General features: G+C 39.7%; 1 protein-coding gene across 3 annotated transcripts in view; it reads right to left on the reverse strand.

The window, feature by feature from the left end:
* The window catches only part of LOC115223471 (glycerol-3-phosphate dehydrogenase, mitochondrial), a 69,843-nt gene that overhangs the window by 23,788 nt on the left and 26,411 nt on the right, over positions 1 to 19,644 (reverse strand). For all 3 annotated transcript variants that reach the window (XM_029794064.2, XM_029794063.2, XM_036512403.1), the window contains exons 3-11: positions 18,303 to 18,465; positions 15,704 to 15,828; positions 13,787 to 13,884; positions 10,243 to 10,406; positions 8,198 to 8,359; positions 6,951 to 7,095; positions 4,652 to 4,737; positions 3,121 to 3,228; positions 716 to 850 (exon numbers count right to left, since the gene is read on the reverse strand). In XM_029794064.2, the coding sequence (XP_029649924.1) occupies positions 716 to 850; positions 3,121 to 3,228; positions 4,652 to 4,737; positions 6,951 to 7,095; positions 8,198 to 8,359; positions 10,243 to 10,406; positions 13,787 to 13,884; positions 15,704 to 15,828; positions 18,303 to 18,465 (1,186 nt within the window). The remainder of the gene's footprint in view (positions 1 to 715; positions 851 to 3,120; positions 3,229 to 4,651; positions 4,738 to 6,950; positions 7,096 to 8,197; positions 8,360 to 10,242; positions 10,407 to 13,786; positions 13,885 to 15,703; positions 15,829 to 18,302; positions 18,466 to 19,644) is intronic.

Here is a 19,644-nt window from a genome sequence, read left to right on the forward strand (position 1 = left end):
AAATTGAGAGTATGATAGAAGAAGGCTTGCTCTTCCTTCTGTAGAAGAAAAAATTCAAATCGGACCATGTTAACCCTTTCGTTACTATATTTCTGACCAAAATACACCCCTCATGAGTTTCAATTAAATTCTAAAATAATCATGAATTTAGGCTTGTTTCATTAAATAGCTGCAACTTTTTTACTTATCAACATATTAATGTGATATTTGGAACATAATTAAAGAAAGGGTTCTTAATCAATTCTATTGCATAACTTTTGTCTCAAAGTGACTTTAATTACAGGTAAATCCAGGTAAATTGAGCAAAAGGTAAAAATATTAAAATTTTAAATTGAGCAAAAGGTAAAAATATTAAAATTCTAAATTGAGCAAAAGGTAAAAATACAAAAATTTTGTTTAACACCAAAAATTGTTTACATCAAAAAGGTGCCTTTTTTTCTATGAAAATCCCTATTCTTTATGATTTTTTGACTGCTGTGTTGCGATTGTTTAGTGTATTTTAACCAGAAAAATGTTCACTTGAAGAGAATAACAAGCTACATAATGCAAAATTTTTACTTTTCAAAAATTCCAATTCTAAAGGGTCGAAAGTTGACCTTGGCAGAATTTGAACTCAGAATGTAAGCATTTTTCCCCGGCATGCCAGCTCACCACCTTCTTTATAATGTCAATAACAAAGTCTTTAAATAATTGATTGACAAGACTCGCAACTTACCAGCAATGGTGATCAGATTATCCTCAGACACTTCAATGATGTGGTTCCGAGCTAGGGATTGCGTGTCGCATTTGTTTGGGTCTCTGACTAGAGGACGGATGCCACTCCATGCTGACAAGACATCACCACGACGAACTGAAAATGGTACAGAAACATTTAAAGGAATTTAATAAGATTAAAATAACTTAAACAATAACTTAAAAACCATAACTTAAAAAATAACTTAGAAAAGGCGCAGGAGTGGCTGTGTGGTAAGTAGCTTGCTTACCAACCACATGGTTCCGGGTTCAGTCCCACTGCGTGGCACCTTGGGCAAGTGTCTTGTACTATAGCCTCGAGCCGACCAAAGCCTTGTGAGTGGATTTGGTAGACGAAAACTGAAAGAAGCCCGTCGTATATATGTATATATATATATATATATATATATATATATATATGTGTGTGTGTGTGTGTGTGTGTGTGTGTTTGTGTCTGTGTTTGTCCCCCCAACATCGCTTGATAACCGATGCTGGTGTGTTTATGTCCCCGTAACTTAGCGGTTCGGCAAAAGAGACCGATAGAATAAGTACTAGGCTTACAAAGAATAAGTTCTGGGGTCAATGTGCTCGACTAAAGGCGGTGCTCCAGCATGGCCGCAGTCAAATGACTGAAACAAGTAAAAGAGTAAAGAGTAATTATACACACTGGGTAGAGTGTAAAAATGGAACGTAGGACTTAAAATACCTTGTAAAAATACCCTATATTTCCACACTGTTGCTAGAATTATTTTAATGTCTATTTTCAAGTTGGCATGGGAGTATTGTTTTTGTTTCTTTTTTACAGCTTAGTCAGAGGGAAAAGGACAACACCTACGACCATTTCGTATGGTAGGGGAAGTCCCTGATGGTAAAGAGAGAGGGTAAAGTATTACAACTTAAGGCGGCGAGCTGGCAGAAACGTTAGCACGCTGGGCGAAATGCATAGCCGTATTTCGTCTGCCATTATGTTTTGAGTTCGAATTCCGCCGGGGTCAACTTTGCCTTTCATCCTTTCGGGGTCGATAAATTAAGTACTAGTTGCGCACTGGGGTCGATGTAATCGACTTAATCCGTTTGTCTGTCCTTGTTTGTCCCCTCAGTGTTTAGCCCCTTGTGGGTAGTAAAGAAATAGGTATTTCGTCTGTCGTTACGTTCTGAGTTCAAATTCCGCTGGGGTCGACTTTGCCTTTCATCCTTTCGGGGTCGATAAATTAAGTACCAGTTGTGCACTGGGATCGATGTAATCGACTTAATCCGTTTGTCTGTCCTTGTTTGTCCCCTCAGTGTTTAGCCCCTTGTGGGTAGTAAAGAAATAGGTATTTCGTCTGCCGTTACGTTTTAAGTTCAAATTCAGCCGGGGTCGACTTTGCCTTTCATCCTTTCGGGGTCGATAAATTAAGTGCCAGTTGCGCACTGGGGTCGATGCAATCGACTTATCCGTTTGTCTGTCCTTGTTTGTCCCCTCAGTGTTTAGCCCCTTGTGGGTAGTAAAGAAATAGGTATTTCGTCTGTCGTTACGTTCTGAGTTCAAATTCCGCTGGGGTCGACTTGCCTTTCATCCTTTCGGGGTCGATAAATTAAGTACCAGTTGTGCACTGGGATCGATGTAATCGACTTAATCCGTTTGTCTGTCCTTGTTTGTCCCCTCAGTGTTTAGCCCCTTGTGGGTAGTAAAGAAATAGGTATTTCGTCTGCCGTTACGTTTTAAGTTCAAATTCAGCCGGGGTCGACTTTGCCTTTCATCCTTTCGGGGTCGATAAATTAAGTGCCAGTTGCGCACTGGGGTCGATGCAATCGACTTAATCCGTTTGTCTGTCCTTGTTTGTCCCCTCAGTGTTTAGCCCCTTGTGGGTAGTAAAGAAATAGGTAAAGTATTACAGCTTAGGAGTTACTGCAGTAGGGAGCAACATCATATCAAGATGATGTTATATAGAAAAGAATGGATGGATGGCGTGAGTAGATGAATAGATGGCTGGCTGGGCATGGAGGTGAATGGATAGGTCAATAAATGGTGAACTGGAGAGATGGATACTCTCTTTTACTTGTTTCAGTCATTTGACCGCGGTCATGCTGGAGCACCGCCTTTAATCGAGCAACTCGACCCCGGGACTTATTCTTTTGTAAGCCCAGTACTTATTCTATCGGTCTCTTTTGCCGAACCGCTAAGTAACAGGGACATAAACACACCAGCATCGGTTGTGAAGCAATGCTTGGGGGACAAACACAGACACACAAACACACACATGGATGTATAATTAAATGAACAAATGGATGAACCAGTGGATGCAAAGATGAATAGAAAAGTTAGAGTGGGTGGATGAGGAGTGGGAAGGCTGCATGGATAAACAGACAGACTGATACAGACAACCATAGAAGATTCCTACATACCTCTGACATCAGGATTAAGATAATTCCTAATCTCTGTTAATATAAATTGAATTTCCTTCTCAGTTGGTTGTGGAAAATCTGAAACCTCACATTCATTGTCCGTAGTACCTATAATATAAACAAAGAGAACACATTAGATCTGTGGTACCTTTGATGTAAATACAGAACATATTAAATATGTGGTACCTATAACATAAACATATTGAACATGTTAGAATTGTAGTACATATCATGTAAACACAGAGAATGCATTAGACCTGTGGTACTTATAACAGTGTAACAAATTTTTATTTTCTTGTCTTCGGTTAGTAAGTGTTGTATTTCCTATTTGCTTCTATCTAGAAATCAAAGGAAATCACTACCATTCGCTTCAAACTTTGCTTTTGTAACCTGGACATCAACGTTTTGAAACTGACCTATTTTCCATTACATTTCAGACGGATTCAGTGCTGAAGTTGTTGAAGCAAAAATATCTTTATAGCAAATATTCTGCTTATCGTGAGCAGGAATAGTTGGGGAGGATCATAGCCATGTGTTGAGAGGGATTCTTTGTGGTTTGAGTAAATGTAACAAAAGCAAAGTTTGAAGGAAATATTAGCTATTTTTCATACTTTCTAAAGGTAAGCAAATAGGAAACAACAGTTGCTATCCAAAGACAAAAATCATGTTAGGTAGTGCCTTTTTAACTTTGGCACAAGGCCAGCAATTTTGAGGGGAGGGGGAGTCGATTACATTGACCCCCAGTGCTTTACTAGAACTCACTTTCTCAACCCCCAAAGGATGAAAGGCAAAGTTGATCTTGGGGAATTTGAATCCAGGACACAAAACCAGAAGAAATACCTATTTCTTTATTACCCACGAGGGGCTAAACACAGAGAGGACAAACAAGGACAGACAAACGGATTAAGTCGACCCCAGTGCGTAACTGGTACTTTTTTAATCAACCCCGAAAGGATGAAAAGCAAAGTCGACCTCGGCGGAATTTGAACTCAGAACATAGCGGCAGACGAAATACGGCTACGCATTTCGTCCGGCGTGCTAACGTTTCTGCCAGCTCACTGCCCTAAATACCTTTAATACCATTAAGCATTTTGTCTGAGATGCTAACTAACTATTCTGCCAGCTTGCCACTTTTGTGGTGCTCATGGTATAACCACAGAGAACACATTGGCTGTGCTACATGTAAAACTCACTGAACACATACTGAAGGCAAATGAGAAAAAGTTATGAACATTAGGCTGTATATTCTAAGTAGAGTTCAGATTTGGCATAGGATTGTTCTGGTGTAATGCAGAGTTGCTTTTGGTGGTGTTGTAGTAGTGTTTTGGAGTGGTGTGTACTAGTAGTAATAACGTTCTAGTGTCTAGCAGTAAAGCTCTAGTCACTGGAGTGTTTTGTGGTGTAGTAATAGTGGTGGTGGTGGTGGTGGTAGTGATCCGGTGTATAGTAATAGGGTTTGGCTCATGATGACAGTGGTGATGATGATGATGATGATGATGATGATATTAAATTAGAAAAAGTAACACTGTACCTGCTAGAGTGACTTTCTGCCAAGGTAGAAAAAATATCACCCTTCCATCACTGGTTGATGGATCTAGTAAACCCATGTGAGAGGGGCTTGGAAAAAAAAAAGATTTAAATAAAATTAAAACAAAAATTAGAGAGATTAAAAAGAAAATTCAAGAGGAGGTGGAGGAGGGGGAGGAGAACAAAAAAAGCGAGAGAAAAGGAGGAGAAGGAGGAGAAAGAAACCAGGCAAGAGAGAAAAATGAGAAGTGAAAGAGAGGGAGAAGAGGTGATAGTGACAGGAGACATAATAGTGAAATGGAAGGGAGAAACAATGAGAATATAAGGTCAGTCATTTGAGAGAAAGAATAACAAACATTTTAGGGGTTTTTGTTGTTAAGTATTCATTACGGGGACATCTTTTCTATTTACTAATGCCTATATTTATAGGCGCAGGAGTGGCTGTGTGGTAAGTAGCTTGCCTACCAACCACATGGTTCTGGGTTCAGTCCCACTGCGTGGCATCTTGGGCAAGTGTCTTCTGCTATAGCCTTGGGCCGACCAAAGCCTTGTGAGGGGATTTGGTAGATGGAAACTGAAAGAAGCCCATCGTATATATGTATATATATATGTATGTGTGTGTATATGTTTGTGTGTCTGTGTTTGTCTCCCTAGCATTGCTTGACAACCGATGCTGGTGTGTTTACGTCCCTGTCACTTAGCGGTTCGGCAAAAGAGACCGATAGAATAAGTACTGGGCTTACAAAGAATAAGTCCTGGGGTCGATTTGCTCGACTAAAGGCGGTGCTCCAGCATGGCCGCAGTCAAATGACTGAAACAACTAAAAGAGTAAAGAGTAAAGAGAGCCTTACCAAATCACATTACCAATGCCTGTTTTACACTATCTTGCCAGGTCCAAATTACCAAACCTACTTCTAAATCAACTTACTGACCCCAGAACACCTTATCTATCTTTATCCCCACAAAGTGTACTGGATACTTTTTATATGGCGCTTGTGAGGTCAACGTGTGAATTGCAAGACGAGACACACAATGAAGGGAGTATAGGGGTGGCTTTATGAAATATGCCACATGACTGACCACACTATTGGATGTTGTTATATATCACTGCTTCACATTATTTTAGCTTTCAAATAATGCCACCCTGCTGGCTCGGCAAGTAGGACAATATCTCACCTGATCGGAAGGCTAATCTGTTGTAGGGTTATCCATTTACAGCTGAGTGGACTGGAGCAATGTAAAATTAAGTGTTTTGATCAAGAACACAACATGTTCCTTGGCCCAGAATTTGAATCCATGATCTAGTGATCAGAAGTGCAACACCTTTAACCATTAGGCCATGTACCTTCACATTTTATAATACACACACACACACACATCATATCTTACCATAAATCCTTGAGTATAGTCTTTTTTTAGCTTTCAAATGATGCCACCCTGTTGGCTAGGCAAGCAGGACAATATCTCCCCTGATCGGAAGGCTAATCTGTTGTAGGGTTATCCATTTACAGCTGAGTGAACTGGAGCAATGTAAAATGAAGTGTTTTGATCAAGAACACAACATGTTGCTTGGCCCAGAATTTGAACCCATGATCTAGTGATCAGGAGTGCAACACCCTTAACCATTAGGCCATGTACCTTCACATTTTATATACACACACACACACATCATATCTTACCGTAAATCCTCGAGTATAGTCTGCCCTTGAGTATGATACACAGGGGATTTTTAGGGGGCTGTACTTCTGAAAAACCTAAACCTTGTGTATAATACGCACCTCTTCTCTAACTTGAGTCATGCGTAATTAAGCCAGCAGCACCTAGTCAAACAAATACTTCCGCACATGCGTAATACAATAATGGTGATGTTCTTAACTGTTATATGGGAATGTAAATATGTTTGCAAATTGTTTTTGTTACATGTTATTCTGTGTTCTGAATACTTTTATCTTAATAAATGTTGCTTACTGCAAGTTATGGATGATTCTTTTATGACTTCATTGCTTTCAGGCTTAGCTTAAGGTATTTTCGTGCCTGACATCACAAAATGCATCTGAATAAACATTGCCGGACAGCAAATAGAGACTCGGACATTGCTAAGAAAATATTTTTCATTTTTAACCTCGTATATAGTATGCACTAGGGATTTTGACCTTTAAATTTTGGGGGAAAAAGTGTGGATTATACTCGAGGATTTACAGTATATCACCTTCTCCTAATTCCTCGGCTCCTCTCTCTCTCATTCAATAACTGACAATATAAAAATGACTCCTACGACTGGAGTCAACTTCCTGAATATTCACCTGTAGTAGTCGGGTAAAATTATGTGAACTCCTGAGCTAGGTTTACAAATATTTTTGTTTGCTGCATTGGACATCATCCTGACTGAATCTGTGTAGGGTCCTGTTGCATTGATGACACAGCGAGCTTTTACTGTCCATTCTTCTCCTGAAGTATCAAATAACAACAAACAGGAACACAAAAATTTAATATACTTAAAGATGACAATGACAGAGTCATGTTTATATATCACTTTATACACACATTTCATGGAGGATATACAATGTGTCCATATGACGGATCATCTGTCACTTAATTTCGACAATATGCATTTCTTGTAATTTTGACAATTAACCCTTTAGTATTTAAACCAGCCATATCCGGCCAAAATAGCTAATCTGTTTTATGTTCAAACTGACCAGATCCAGGCTATCACACCTACCCTACAATGTTATTCTATATTAAGTAATTACACCATCAAGATCTTGAAGATATGGGATAATGTATAATTAATGTGAATCAATAAGCATTATGTTTGATAGAATAATCAGAACACTAAAGGGTTAATGTTCAGATGTTTGACCAATTGAATTATCTGCTCATCAAATTAACAGAAACGTGGCTGAGTATTCAGCAGACTTGTAGCTTTAACCCTTATGAATTCATTAAAATAACTGTCATTACTGTTGTGCTGGTGTTTGGAACATAAATTAGCAGGAAAATTTTGATGGAAGAAGGTTTTAACTTATTTCACATTAAAACAAAAATTTATATTGACTGATAGAGTCACACAATAGTCCTTTTGTTACCATATTCCTGTTGAAATCCACAGCCTTTGTTTCACTTAATTGTTCCTAACCTTCAACTGTTTTCTCAGTCAGATATTCTTTTGTTCCACAAGTCTTTGAAAATACAGAGCTAGAGGATATTTTCTTGACATAGCATCACCTATTTTGTTTTTGCTTTTGCTCAATGCTTTCATGCAAAGATGCAGAATGTAAACATCCATGTGCACACACACACACACACACAAGTATATATGTATGGTTGTGTATTAAGGAGCTTACTTCCCAACCACATGGTTTTGGGTTCAGTCCCACTACATGGAGTCTTGGACAAGGTGTCTTCTAAAGCTCAGCATATACACAAAGAAAGTATGACAATGGCTGCTCATAGGACTAAACAATAACAACATACTGACAAAAACTGTAAAGAGACAGAGTTGGGAAAGAGAGAGAGAGAAAGGAAGAAGAGAGACAAAGACAATAACCTGTAAGACAGTCTTTTACAACGGCGCCACAGATCTTCTCTTTTCCATGTTCATCTTTTTCCTTCACTAAACTTTTTGCTTCTACACGGTTGGCCAAAGAGCCTCCCATCCTGATGGCTGTCATGGCCAGTACAATGTTCATCCGGGCGTCTTCATGTTGACCTGGAATCAAAGTGAAATATGTGCTTATAATTTCTTGTTTGTTTGTATGTGTGTATGTTACACTTCCAGATGGGAAGGGTCTTCCTATGATGCTGACATGCAATGTCTGTGCAAGACCCTGCCTCAGTAAAGCTGAACTCAAGAGTCATCTTCGTAGTCATAAAGCGAGACAGATGAGTGACAACCTGGCCACTGGTGGTGGTGTTGCACACCATACTAATCATATCTGTCAGGCATATGGAAGAGAGTGTAATTTGGCAGGAGGACTTAAATGACATGCAAAGGTACATGAAGCCCAGTTACAACTACAGCCGGTTATTACCAGTAAAGGTTTTAGTTGCCAATTCTGTACAAGACATTGTAGATCGTTAGCTGGGCTAAAAAGTCACATTCGATCACAGCACCAGTAACAGTTAAGCTTCATGCAATGGCCATACTCGATAACGAGAGGGAAGCCATCATCATGTTTGCAATCAAAATCAAAGTGAGGTGACACAGAAGACAATGATTAATAGAAAAGGACATTTAGACATGGAATACCTCTTGTCAACCATGTGATTCAGAGTCAGTGGTTTTGGTGCACATAAATATGGAGGATTAATCCAAAAGAATTACTCCTCTGGATGGCTCAGTAATTGTAAATATCACTGAACAAGAAGACATTATGAAGAAGGACATCTTACAACAGGAAAGACAACAAAGTTCAAGGGAGAGAGAAAAATTAATGACAAAATACATCATCATCATCATCGTTTAACGTCCGCTTTCTGGGAAGCTAGGGAGCTGCACCAGGCCCAGTCCGATCTGGCAGTGTTTCTACAGCTGGATGCCCTTCCTAACACCAACCATGCCATGAGTGTAGTGGGTGTTTTTTACGTGCCACCGGCACAGATGCCAGACGAGGCTGGCAACGGCCACGATCGGTTGGTGGTTTTTACGTGCCACCGGCACGGAGGCCAGTCGAGGTGGCGCTGGCAACGGCCACGTTCGGATGGTTCTTTTACATGCCACCGGCACTGGTATCACAACTACAATTTCCATTGATTTTTGATCGATTTCAATTTCACTTGCCTCAACAGGTCTTAAGAAAAAAACAATGCAGGTATATATCCAATCAACATCTACACAGCAAATCTATCTATTTATCCAATCAATAGTAAGGAAGCCTCTACATGATTGTTCAACTTGCTAGAAATAAATAACAATCAAATCTCCCTCAAATCATACCCAACTATTATCATAAATATGGAATGGATACAATAGATAACACAGATCCACCATATTCCTAAAAAGACAGGATGGTTAGAGATGGAATGCCTGATCATAGGTTTGCTCAATCATTGTTAACTTAGGGTTATATATCAACAACAACAGCCACATCCTATGACTCTCTATGCAGTCAGTATTTTCAACATCTAGTTGTCTAGTTGCAAAAACAAACAAAAACAAAGATCAGAAACCAAGCTCTCCAACAATTCGATGCGACACCAGTGCAGAATCACCTCCCTCCGACAAGTCATCCTAACGAGACGTCTGCGTTGGCTGGGTCATGCCCTCCATCGTCAATCAGGAGAATTCATCTACGAAGCAATTGCCCCAGCTCCCCTTCAGGGTTGGCGAAAGCGATGTGGTGGACAACGAAAAACCTGGGTGATGACAGTCAAGGCTGATCTGGAACCCAACATAGGCCCCCATATCTACGGTGTTCGCCGCTGGAATAAAGAGTGGTTGGAGATCACGTGGTCGTTAGCCTCAAATCGCCAGGCCTGGTCGGCGTTTGTGAAAGATGCAGCATTGAGGATGAATGAAGCCAGCTCTACCCACCCCGGGTGAATGCTGTCAAAAGAAAGAAAGAAAGAAAGAAAGAATGAAACCAAGCTTACCATCATAATAAACAAGGGCACCAACCAATTCGTCTCTCTTCAACATTGGGAACAATTCCAGAGCCTTCGATTTGGACAGGAAATAGCTGCTTTTCAATTTCTGTTTCCCGGCCACGAAGTCATACATTTTAATTCCGGCCCAATAATAAGGCACTTGCCACCATCTAAATGACCATATGCCATTAATTAGTGTTTAATTAACATTAAATCAACAACAACAACAACAACATTCTATAATAAGCATTTAACCCTTTCGTTACCAACCTGGCTGAAACCGGCTCTGGCTCTGTAGTACAAATGTCTTGTTTTCATAAGTTTTGAATTAAAATCTTCCACCAAACCTTAGTCACAATTTATGTTCCTAACACTAGCTGAATGATAACTAAGTTATTTTACTAAATTCTTTATTATATTTAAAATCAATTAAAAGAAACACAGAGCATCTCAAAATAAATACAGTAACGAAAGGGTTAAAAACCACAATATCAACTTTGACAAAATTTCAGGATGTAAACACCTCAATTTGTTTCAATAACTTTAACTGAAATACTTTCAACTGTACCAGATGTTGGTTCTTCAAAGAGAGCTTAATTTATGGCTCTGCCACTTCCTCTATCAATAAATAGATAGATTCTTGGGATTGCCTCCACTGAACCTAATAGAATAATATCAAACCCCCTCTCCAATAGTAAATCTAAATAACAATATATAGTTTTGTAAAGTGTGTGTATGTGTATATATATATATATATATATATATATATATATATATATATATACACACAGTGTACAGCAACACTCTCAGATCACAAGTGTTTACCTTAAATGTGTGTGTGTGTGTGTGTGTATATATATATATATATATATATCTTTACTCTTTTACTTGTTTCAGTCATTTGACTGTGGCCATACTGGAGCACGGCCTTTAGTCGAGCAAATCGACCCCAGGGCTTATTCTTTGTAAGCCTAGTACTTATTCTATCTGTCTCTTTTGCCGAACCGCAAAACACACCAGCATCGGTTGTTAAGTGATGTTGGGGACACACACACACACACACACACACACACACACACACACACACACACACACACACATATATATACGACGGATTTCCGTCTACCAAATCTATTCACAAGGCTTTGGTCGGCCTGAGGCTATAATCGAAGACACTTGCCCAAGGTGCCACTCAGCCAGATTGAACCCGGAACCATGTGGTTTCTAAGCAAGCTACTTACCACATAGCCACTCCTACACCTGTGTGTGTATATATATATATATATATACACACACACATACACTTTACAAAACTATGTAAAATAGAACTATCCACATTAAAAAAAGCATTTATAAAAATATGAACACACACATCTCATCTAAAACTAAAGATTTATGTATCTATAAAAAATGTGTATGTGTGTGTGTGTGTGTGTGTGTGTGCACAGCCCAATCCATAGTAGCATGGACAACAGACATGAACTGATAGTGATAGTGACTTTATATATATATGTGATCACATAAAAAAATATATTTACATTTTTATTTCACCCACAAGGAATGTTTGTAATATTTGAAACTATTTCAGATCTTCTGGTTTATGTTACACTGTGCAAAAAAATCTCTCACACACACACACACACAGAGCTATCAGGCCATAAATATGTTCACTTTACTTAGCACGTGTACTGAGTACTCACTTGAACTAAACTCTTCCAAGTCACATATCAGTAACACTGTGTGTGTGGGGGGGGGGGAGTAATTAGGATATATTTCTATAACATTCAGTCAAGTATTATCAAAACTAAATACAAACAACCAACTAATATTACACCAACTATAATTAGAGATAAGTTCATCTCGATTTCTGTTTCTAACATTTAATTAAATATTGCTGGTTGATAACATTTTAATATTACGGAGATGTACTTGCATAGCAAGTGACCTGATCTGAGATCGTGTGCTGGAACGCTGCAAACATTTTAATATTTATGAGGGAAAATGCGGCAAGCTGGCAAAGTAGTTTGCACACTGGGTAAAATGCTTAGCAACAGTTTGTGTGTCTTTATATTCTGAATTCAAATTCCACTGAGGTTGACTTTGCCTTTCATCTTTTCGGGATCAATAAAATAAGTACCAGTCAAGCACTGTAATTAACTTTGCTCCTCATCTGAAACTGCTGGCATTGTGCCAAAATTGCTCTTCATTCCATAGAAGAAAAAATTCAAATCGGACCATGTTAACACCAAAAATTATTTACATCAAAAAGGTGCTTTTTACCTATGAAAATCCTTATTTTTTACAATTTTTTGACTGCTGTGTTGCCATTTTTCGGTGTATTTCAACCAGAAAAAATGTTCACTTAAAGAGAATAACAAGCTACATAATGCAAAATTTTTACTTTACAAAAATTTCAATTCTAAAGGGTCGAAACATACCTGCATTTTAACACTAGGGATACATATGGAATGGCCCTTAACTCATGATGGGGTACTCTACGGGTACTATTGTGACATACAATATGTCTTGGGTATTTTAAAGTAGGTAAAGCCTATCCCTGTCTAGGTTCAAACACAAAGTTTCTTACAAAGAGGAGTGGAAGAGGAAGAAAAGCAAGAAAGAGAAAAAGAGAAAGGAGAGAAAGATGAAGAAGAAAGACATAGAAAGGTAAAAAGGATGAGTAAGAAAGAAGATGCAACCCTAGGATATGACTGGTACTTTGTCAACTCTGAAGAGATAAAAAGGCAACAGTGACTTGGGTGGGGATTGAACTTAAAGAGCCAGATTACTAGAATTTATAGCACAAGGCTTGACAGACTAACAACTGCCAATTTACCTGATGATACAGTTTTGAATTCTCATTACATGAGAACAACATAACTGGTGGAGCATCTTACAGACCAAACAGCATTCATCATTTCATGTCCATTTTTCATGCTGGGTTGGATAACAGGAGTTGGCAAACCAGAGGACTACACCAAACTCTACTGTCTGTTTTGGCATAGTTTTCGTGGTTGGATACCCTTTTTAACGTGAACTACTTTACAGAGTGGACTAGGTGCTTTTCCCATGGCACCAGTACCAGCAAGGTCTGCTTTGGCATGGCTTTTACAGCTGGATGCCCTCCTTAGACAACTTAATATTTGGTTACATCGTTTTACACCTACATTTTGGGTTCAAATCTCACCCAAGTATACTTTAACTTTTGTCTTTCCAAGATGAAAAAAAAAAATAAGTAGTTGGGGTAGAGTTTGGAAAGAAGTGTGGGAGGATTCAAATATATCCAAGAATTTGATGACTAATAGTTCAATGGCCAGAGAGAAAACAGTGAAAGAAAGAATAAAATGCAAAAAGAAGAAAAGAGAAAAACACAAGAACGAAGGGAAAGAAGGAAAGGATGGAAGGATGGAAGGAAGGAATGAATGAAAAAGAATACTCCCAAAGAAGATATTTTGCAAGAGAGAAGTGGTCAAACTTTTTTGTTTGCTTTGAAGGAAATTAGAGAAAGGTCACAGGGAGAAGTGCATGTTAAAAAATGGTCAGAACTTACCTATACAGTGGCAACATAATGGGGAAAGCATAAGCTAAGTGCGGTGCTATTTGTATCAAGTTTGACCTCTCAATTAAAGCTTCCTTAACCATTTTATACTGAAAATAAAAACAGACTATCACAAAATATCCTGGACAGCAAGATCAGTAAACACAACAACAAGAACAACAGCATCATTTTATTATTATTATTATTATTATTATTATTATTCCTGGGCCTAGGTGATGTAACTCTAGATATGATGTTAAATGATATAATGAATGTGTAGTAGAAACTTGCTTCCCAACCACATGGTTCCAGGTTCAGTCCCACTGCATGGCACCTTGGGCAAATGTCTTCTACTACCGCCTTGGGCCGACCAGAACCATGACCTTGCAAGTGGATTTAGCAGACAGAAACAGAAAGAAGCCCACCATATATATATATATATATATATATTATATATAGAGATATATATATATGAATGTATATGAATGTGTGTCTGTGTGTCCATGTCCCACGACCACTTGGCAACTGGTCTTGGCTTGTTGTTACTCTTCTAATTTAGCGGTGTGCCAAAGAGACTAACAGAATAATTATCAGGCTTTAAAAAAATAGGTACTGGGATTAATTCAACTAAAAGTTCTTCAAGGTCGTGTCCCAGCATGGCCACAGTCTAATGGTTGAAACTGATAAAAGATATATAGGGCATCCAGCTGTAGAAACTCTGCCAGATCAGATTGGAGTCTGGTGCAGCCATCTGGTTTGCCAGACCTGTCAAATCGTCCAACCCATGCTAGCATGGAAAGCAGATGTTGAACGATGATGATGATGATGATGATATATATACATAGCCTTAGAAGGGGACTTTTTGGGTAGGAAAAAAAAAAAAACTGAAGAGATGGTGGTGTGGATTTCCACCTCAGCATCCGAAACTCAGAGTTTTATCTTGGCTACCGAATAATTGTCACATATTATATTTACAGATAAATTCCTCTATTTATATAATATTGAGGTCTCTTTCTTTCTTTTGTTATCTTAGCGTTTTTACCAATATATATATACACACACACACCACACACATATACATATGTCGTCTGATCAATAAGTATTTGCACTGTTGCCATAGTAACGAAACTAAAGCATGCAGAATGAAGCTGCTTGGCACAGATTGACCTTGAACTCTGCTGTGTTTGCACACTAAGTTTTAACATTCTAGCTCACTTCTGTTGTTTACAGCAATGCTTGGTAGGAAAGTGTGTAGCGTGTGATCATTGCATTGATCATGGCAGAGAAAGTTGGGCAGAGAATCTGCATCAAATTTTGCCAAAATCTTGGCGATACCTGCTCAGAGGCAAAGTTTTCAAAAAGTTTTCATCATCCTCAACACAATCAAAGAGATGATGATGTGCAACTGAAGCCCGAGTGTCCTTTTGGTCAGCTGAGTTTTGGCACAAACTTGGCAGACACGCATCTCATACTGTTGTGTCGATGCCCCCAGACGATGAAGTAGGCTAGACCAATACATAGACATAGAGGGAGAAGTCTAGACGTCGAGAAGTTGATAGAGGTCATCCAAACGTGCGATATAACAGTGGCGACGAGGATTTCGTAGCTTTGTAAGTGGATTTGGTAGATGGAAACTGAAAGAAGCCTGTTGTATGTGTGTATGTGTCTAAGTCCATGACTGCTTTTGGCTACAATGAACCAGAGAGGTTATGATCATTTTTAATATAATCATCATCATTTAATGCCTATGTTCCATGCTGGCATGGGTCAGACAGTTTGACAGGATCTGATGGGTCCAAGGTCTGGTATTATGCTCCAATGTCTGCTTTGGTATGGTTTCTATGGCTGGATGCCCTTCTTAATGCTTTATAGCAGGTACTCAGTGCTTTTTTTTTTGTGCCATGAGCACTAACCAAAATAGAAATTTACCTGTTCGTAATCTAAATTAAATACAGCCTTCTGTAGATATCGTACACCGCCATGAATCAATTTTGTGCTTCGGCTACTGGTCCCAGATGCAAAGTCAAACTTTTCAATCATTGCAGTCTTCAAACCTGAAAGTAGAGAGAAGCCCTAAGATGAATAACATTCAGATTCAAAAGCCATTAAGTAGTTGGTGTGTGTGACCCCCTTCGGTCAGACACTGACCATGGGCTTGCACCTAGAGAGTTACCCTCCCAGGCACAAGTCTGGGCAAGGTTGTTTTATGGAAGACCAACAGTCGCCCATGCATACCGGCCTCCCCTCTCCACGTCACCAGTGTTATCCAAGGGAAAGGCAAAGGGGCCGATACAGCTTGGCACCAGTGACGTCGCAACTCATTTCTACAGCTGAGTTAACTGGAGCAACGTGAAATAAAGTGCTTTGCTCAAGAACAAAACACGCAGCCCGGTCCGGGATTCGAGCTCACAACCTCACGATCGTAAGCTCGATGCTCTAACCACTGAGCCACGCACTTTCACTAAATAAATAATTGGTAATTTGTTAATTATTAGCCTAATTGTTAGGGCACTGCACTCACAATCACAGGTTTGGTTCCTGGACCAGGCGGTGCATTGTGTTCTTGAGCAAGACTTTTCATTTCATGTTGCACTGCAATCAGTTCAACATCTGACGTGTGCACCTATACAGGCAATGTTGACTTGAAGTGGTGGTGGTGGAGATGGTGGTGGTGGTGGGCTAATGCACAGCACAAACATCTGATTACTGCAAACTAGTGGTTCTCAACCATGTTTTTTTTTTTATCTATGGAGCCTTTTGATAACTATTTGATGTTTAAAAACTAGATTTAAACATCCTTCTTTCAAAATTCCTATTTTGTTTTCCGTTGCCTTAACTTGTGTAGGTTGAACTACGTAAAATGTTGGAGAAAGAAACACACCTGTTTCTGGCAATAATCCATCATCATCGAAATCGAAATAGGAAGCTACAAAATCCACCTACAACTGGAACTGAACTCAGCACCGTATGATTGAACAGTAAACTTAACCTGCACCATTTATCTGTCCTGGCCCGTGATATCAAACTGCATCAGGTCGTAAAGTTTCAGCTCGGAAATTCAGGAATTTAGAGGGTGGTGTGGTGGTGGAGGGGAAGTAGGAAGTAATGGCGAGGCAAGTGGTAATCGAAAGAGAGAGATAGAGAGAGACAGACAGAGTGATGGCCGAGAGAGAGAGAGACACACATAGCGAGACAGAGAGGAGGGGGTCACGACCGGCACCGCGAACTAGCAAATATGGAGGAGTGCATCTCCAGGGAACGTATTCTTTTGTTGTAGGTATTAAGAGACATAATTAAGAGAGAGAGAGACGGATAGAGTGCGACACGCGGGAGGGATAATTTAGGATTGAGTGGCTTAGTTAATTTAACGAGACAGCAAATGCTGATAATCGTAAATAGAATTGAAGAATCTGAGAGCCAGTCTAAGACAAAATTAGAGACGAATGACTGTGTGATAAACTTTCATAAATGAATGAGGGAATATGTTGCGGGTTCAAGGACTCTTCGTATACTAAAGTGGGCTCCCAATTTACTATTTTGGTTGCATGGACTCCCAAAAATCTCATATGGACACCAGGAGTCACATGGACTCTTGTTGAGAACCACAACTATAAACGAATCAGCTGTGCAGGTTATTCAGCAATGACTCAGGCCTATTATTATTATTGTTGTTGCTGTTGCATAACTTCAGGTCAGTCATGTTCTGGCAAACTTATGATCAAAGACGTTCCAGCCATGTCCATCCAACTTTTAGGACCACATTATAATCTAATGTCTTTGCTTCTTGTTGTTGCCCCAGGTCAGCCTTAATCTATGATCAAAAGCATTACATTCGACAGAGTAATCTGAATACTTCACACAATGTCAGGATGAGAAGACACAAAAGCATACTCATAAAGACACACACACACACACACACACACACACACACACACACATATATATATATATATATATACATACATACCTACACATACACATGTGTGGAGGCGCAATGGCCCAGTGGTTAGGGCAGTGGACTCGCGGCTGTAGGATCGCGGTTTCGATTCCCAGACTGGACGTTGTGAGTGTTTATTGAGCGAAAATACCTAAAAGCTCCATGAGGCTCCTGCAGGGGATGGTGGCGATCCCTTCTGTACTCTTTCGCCACAACTTTCTCACTCTTTCTTCTGTTGGCCTGTTCGCTTAGCCAGCGGGGTGGCATCATTTGAAGGCTAAAACACTGCGAAGCGCATTGTGACCAGTGATGTGTAGCAACATCTGATAGCCTGGTCGGTCACGGTGATCACGGTGATATACATACCTACACATAAACATGCATACATAGATACATATATATGCCTACACACACACAATATGTTTCTTTCAGTCTCTATCTACCAAGTCCACTCACAAAGCTTTGGTTGGCCCAAGACTATAGTAAAAGATACTTGTCCAAGGTGCCACACACACACACAGTGGGATTGAACCCAAAACCATGTTGGGAAGCAAACGTCTTAACCACACAACCAAACAGCTGGGAACTCACCTCGGCTCACTGAATCGAGAGCCACACCAGTTCCTGTAGCTCCTCCACCAATGACCAAAACATCAAACTCGTCATTTTTTAGCGATGCTAAGATATCTTTCCGAAGAGGCAGAGTGTTGGACAGTGTATGTACTGGTTCAGCAGCAGACAACGTGGACACAGCCTGGAAATAAACAAATAAACAAACAAAAAAAAAGTAAACAGAAAATTTATTTTTAACTGTGCACAAGGTACTCCCCACACCCATTTCTGTGTTGGTACCACGATGGAAAGCCCCACCCCATCTGGAGTGATTGGTGAGTGAGACAACTTCATTAGTGTTTGTACCATGAGGAAATACATCCAATACACACTGTAAAGGGGTTGGCAAATGAGAAGAAAAAGCGTAGTGGTATGAGGTCCCTTTAATTCTGTTTTGTTTAGGCAGGGCTGGATTTAAACCATGGAGAACCTGAACTTCAAGTTCGGTGGGCATCATTATCATCATCATCGTCATTTAACGTCCGCTTTCCATGCTAGCATGGGTTGGACGATTTGACTGAGGGCTGGTGAACCAGATGGCTGCACCAGGCTTCAATCTTGATCTGGCAGAGTTTCTACAGCTGGATGCCCTTCCTAATGCCAACCACTCCGAGAGTGTAGTAGGTGCTTTTATGTGCCAGTCAGGCAGTACTGGCAACGACCTCGCTCAAATCATTTACACATGCCACTGACACAGGTGCCAGTAAGGCAATGCTAGTAACGGTCACGCTCAGATGGTGTCTTTTACGTGCCACCAGCATGGAGGCCAGATAGCCACTCTGGCAGCGATCACGCTCGGATGGTGCTCTTAAACACCCTACTAGCATGGGGCTCGAGTGCCAGTAAGGCAACGCTGGTAACGATCACACTCGAATGGTACCTTTTATGTGCCACTGGTACAGAAGCCGGTTGGCCGCTCTGTCAATGATCACACTAGTATGGTGCTCTTTGCACCCTGCTAGCACAGACGCCAGTCATCAAATTTAAGAATTAAAGTCTTAGAAAATTACCAAATTTAAATCTCAAAACCCATCTATTTCAAATAATTGAATTTGGTGAGTTAGCAGAGGGTTTAAATAAATAACTGGAAATGCCATTTTGTAGTTACACTTGTGCAAAATTCAAATTTCCCTTTTCACACATCCACTTGTGATGTTTGACCTTTCCTTCATTGTGAAAAGTACAATAGAGGGAAGAGTGGGGTAAGGTTTTTTTTTTTCCTTTTAATGTGAGTTACATAAGTTTCAGAATGTAGAATAAAATAAAATGACAGAAAATTACGAAAAAGAAAAAAAATCATTTTTGTGGTTGTTGCTGTTCC

This window comes from Octopus sinensis, linkage group LG23, assembly GCF_006345805.1.
Source record: "Octopus sinensis linkage group LG23, ASM634580v1, whole genome shotgun sequence".
Taxonomy (NCBI): Eukaryota; Metazoa; Mollusca; class Cephalopoda; order Octopoda; family Octopodidae; genus Octopus; species Octopus sinensis.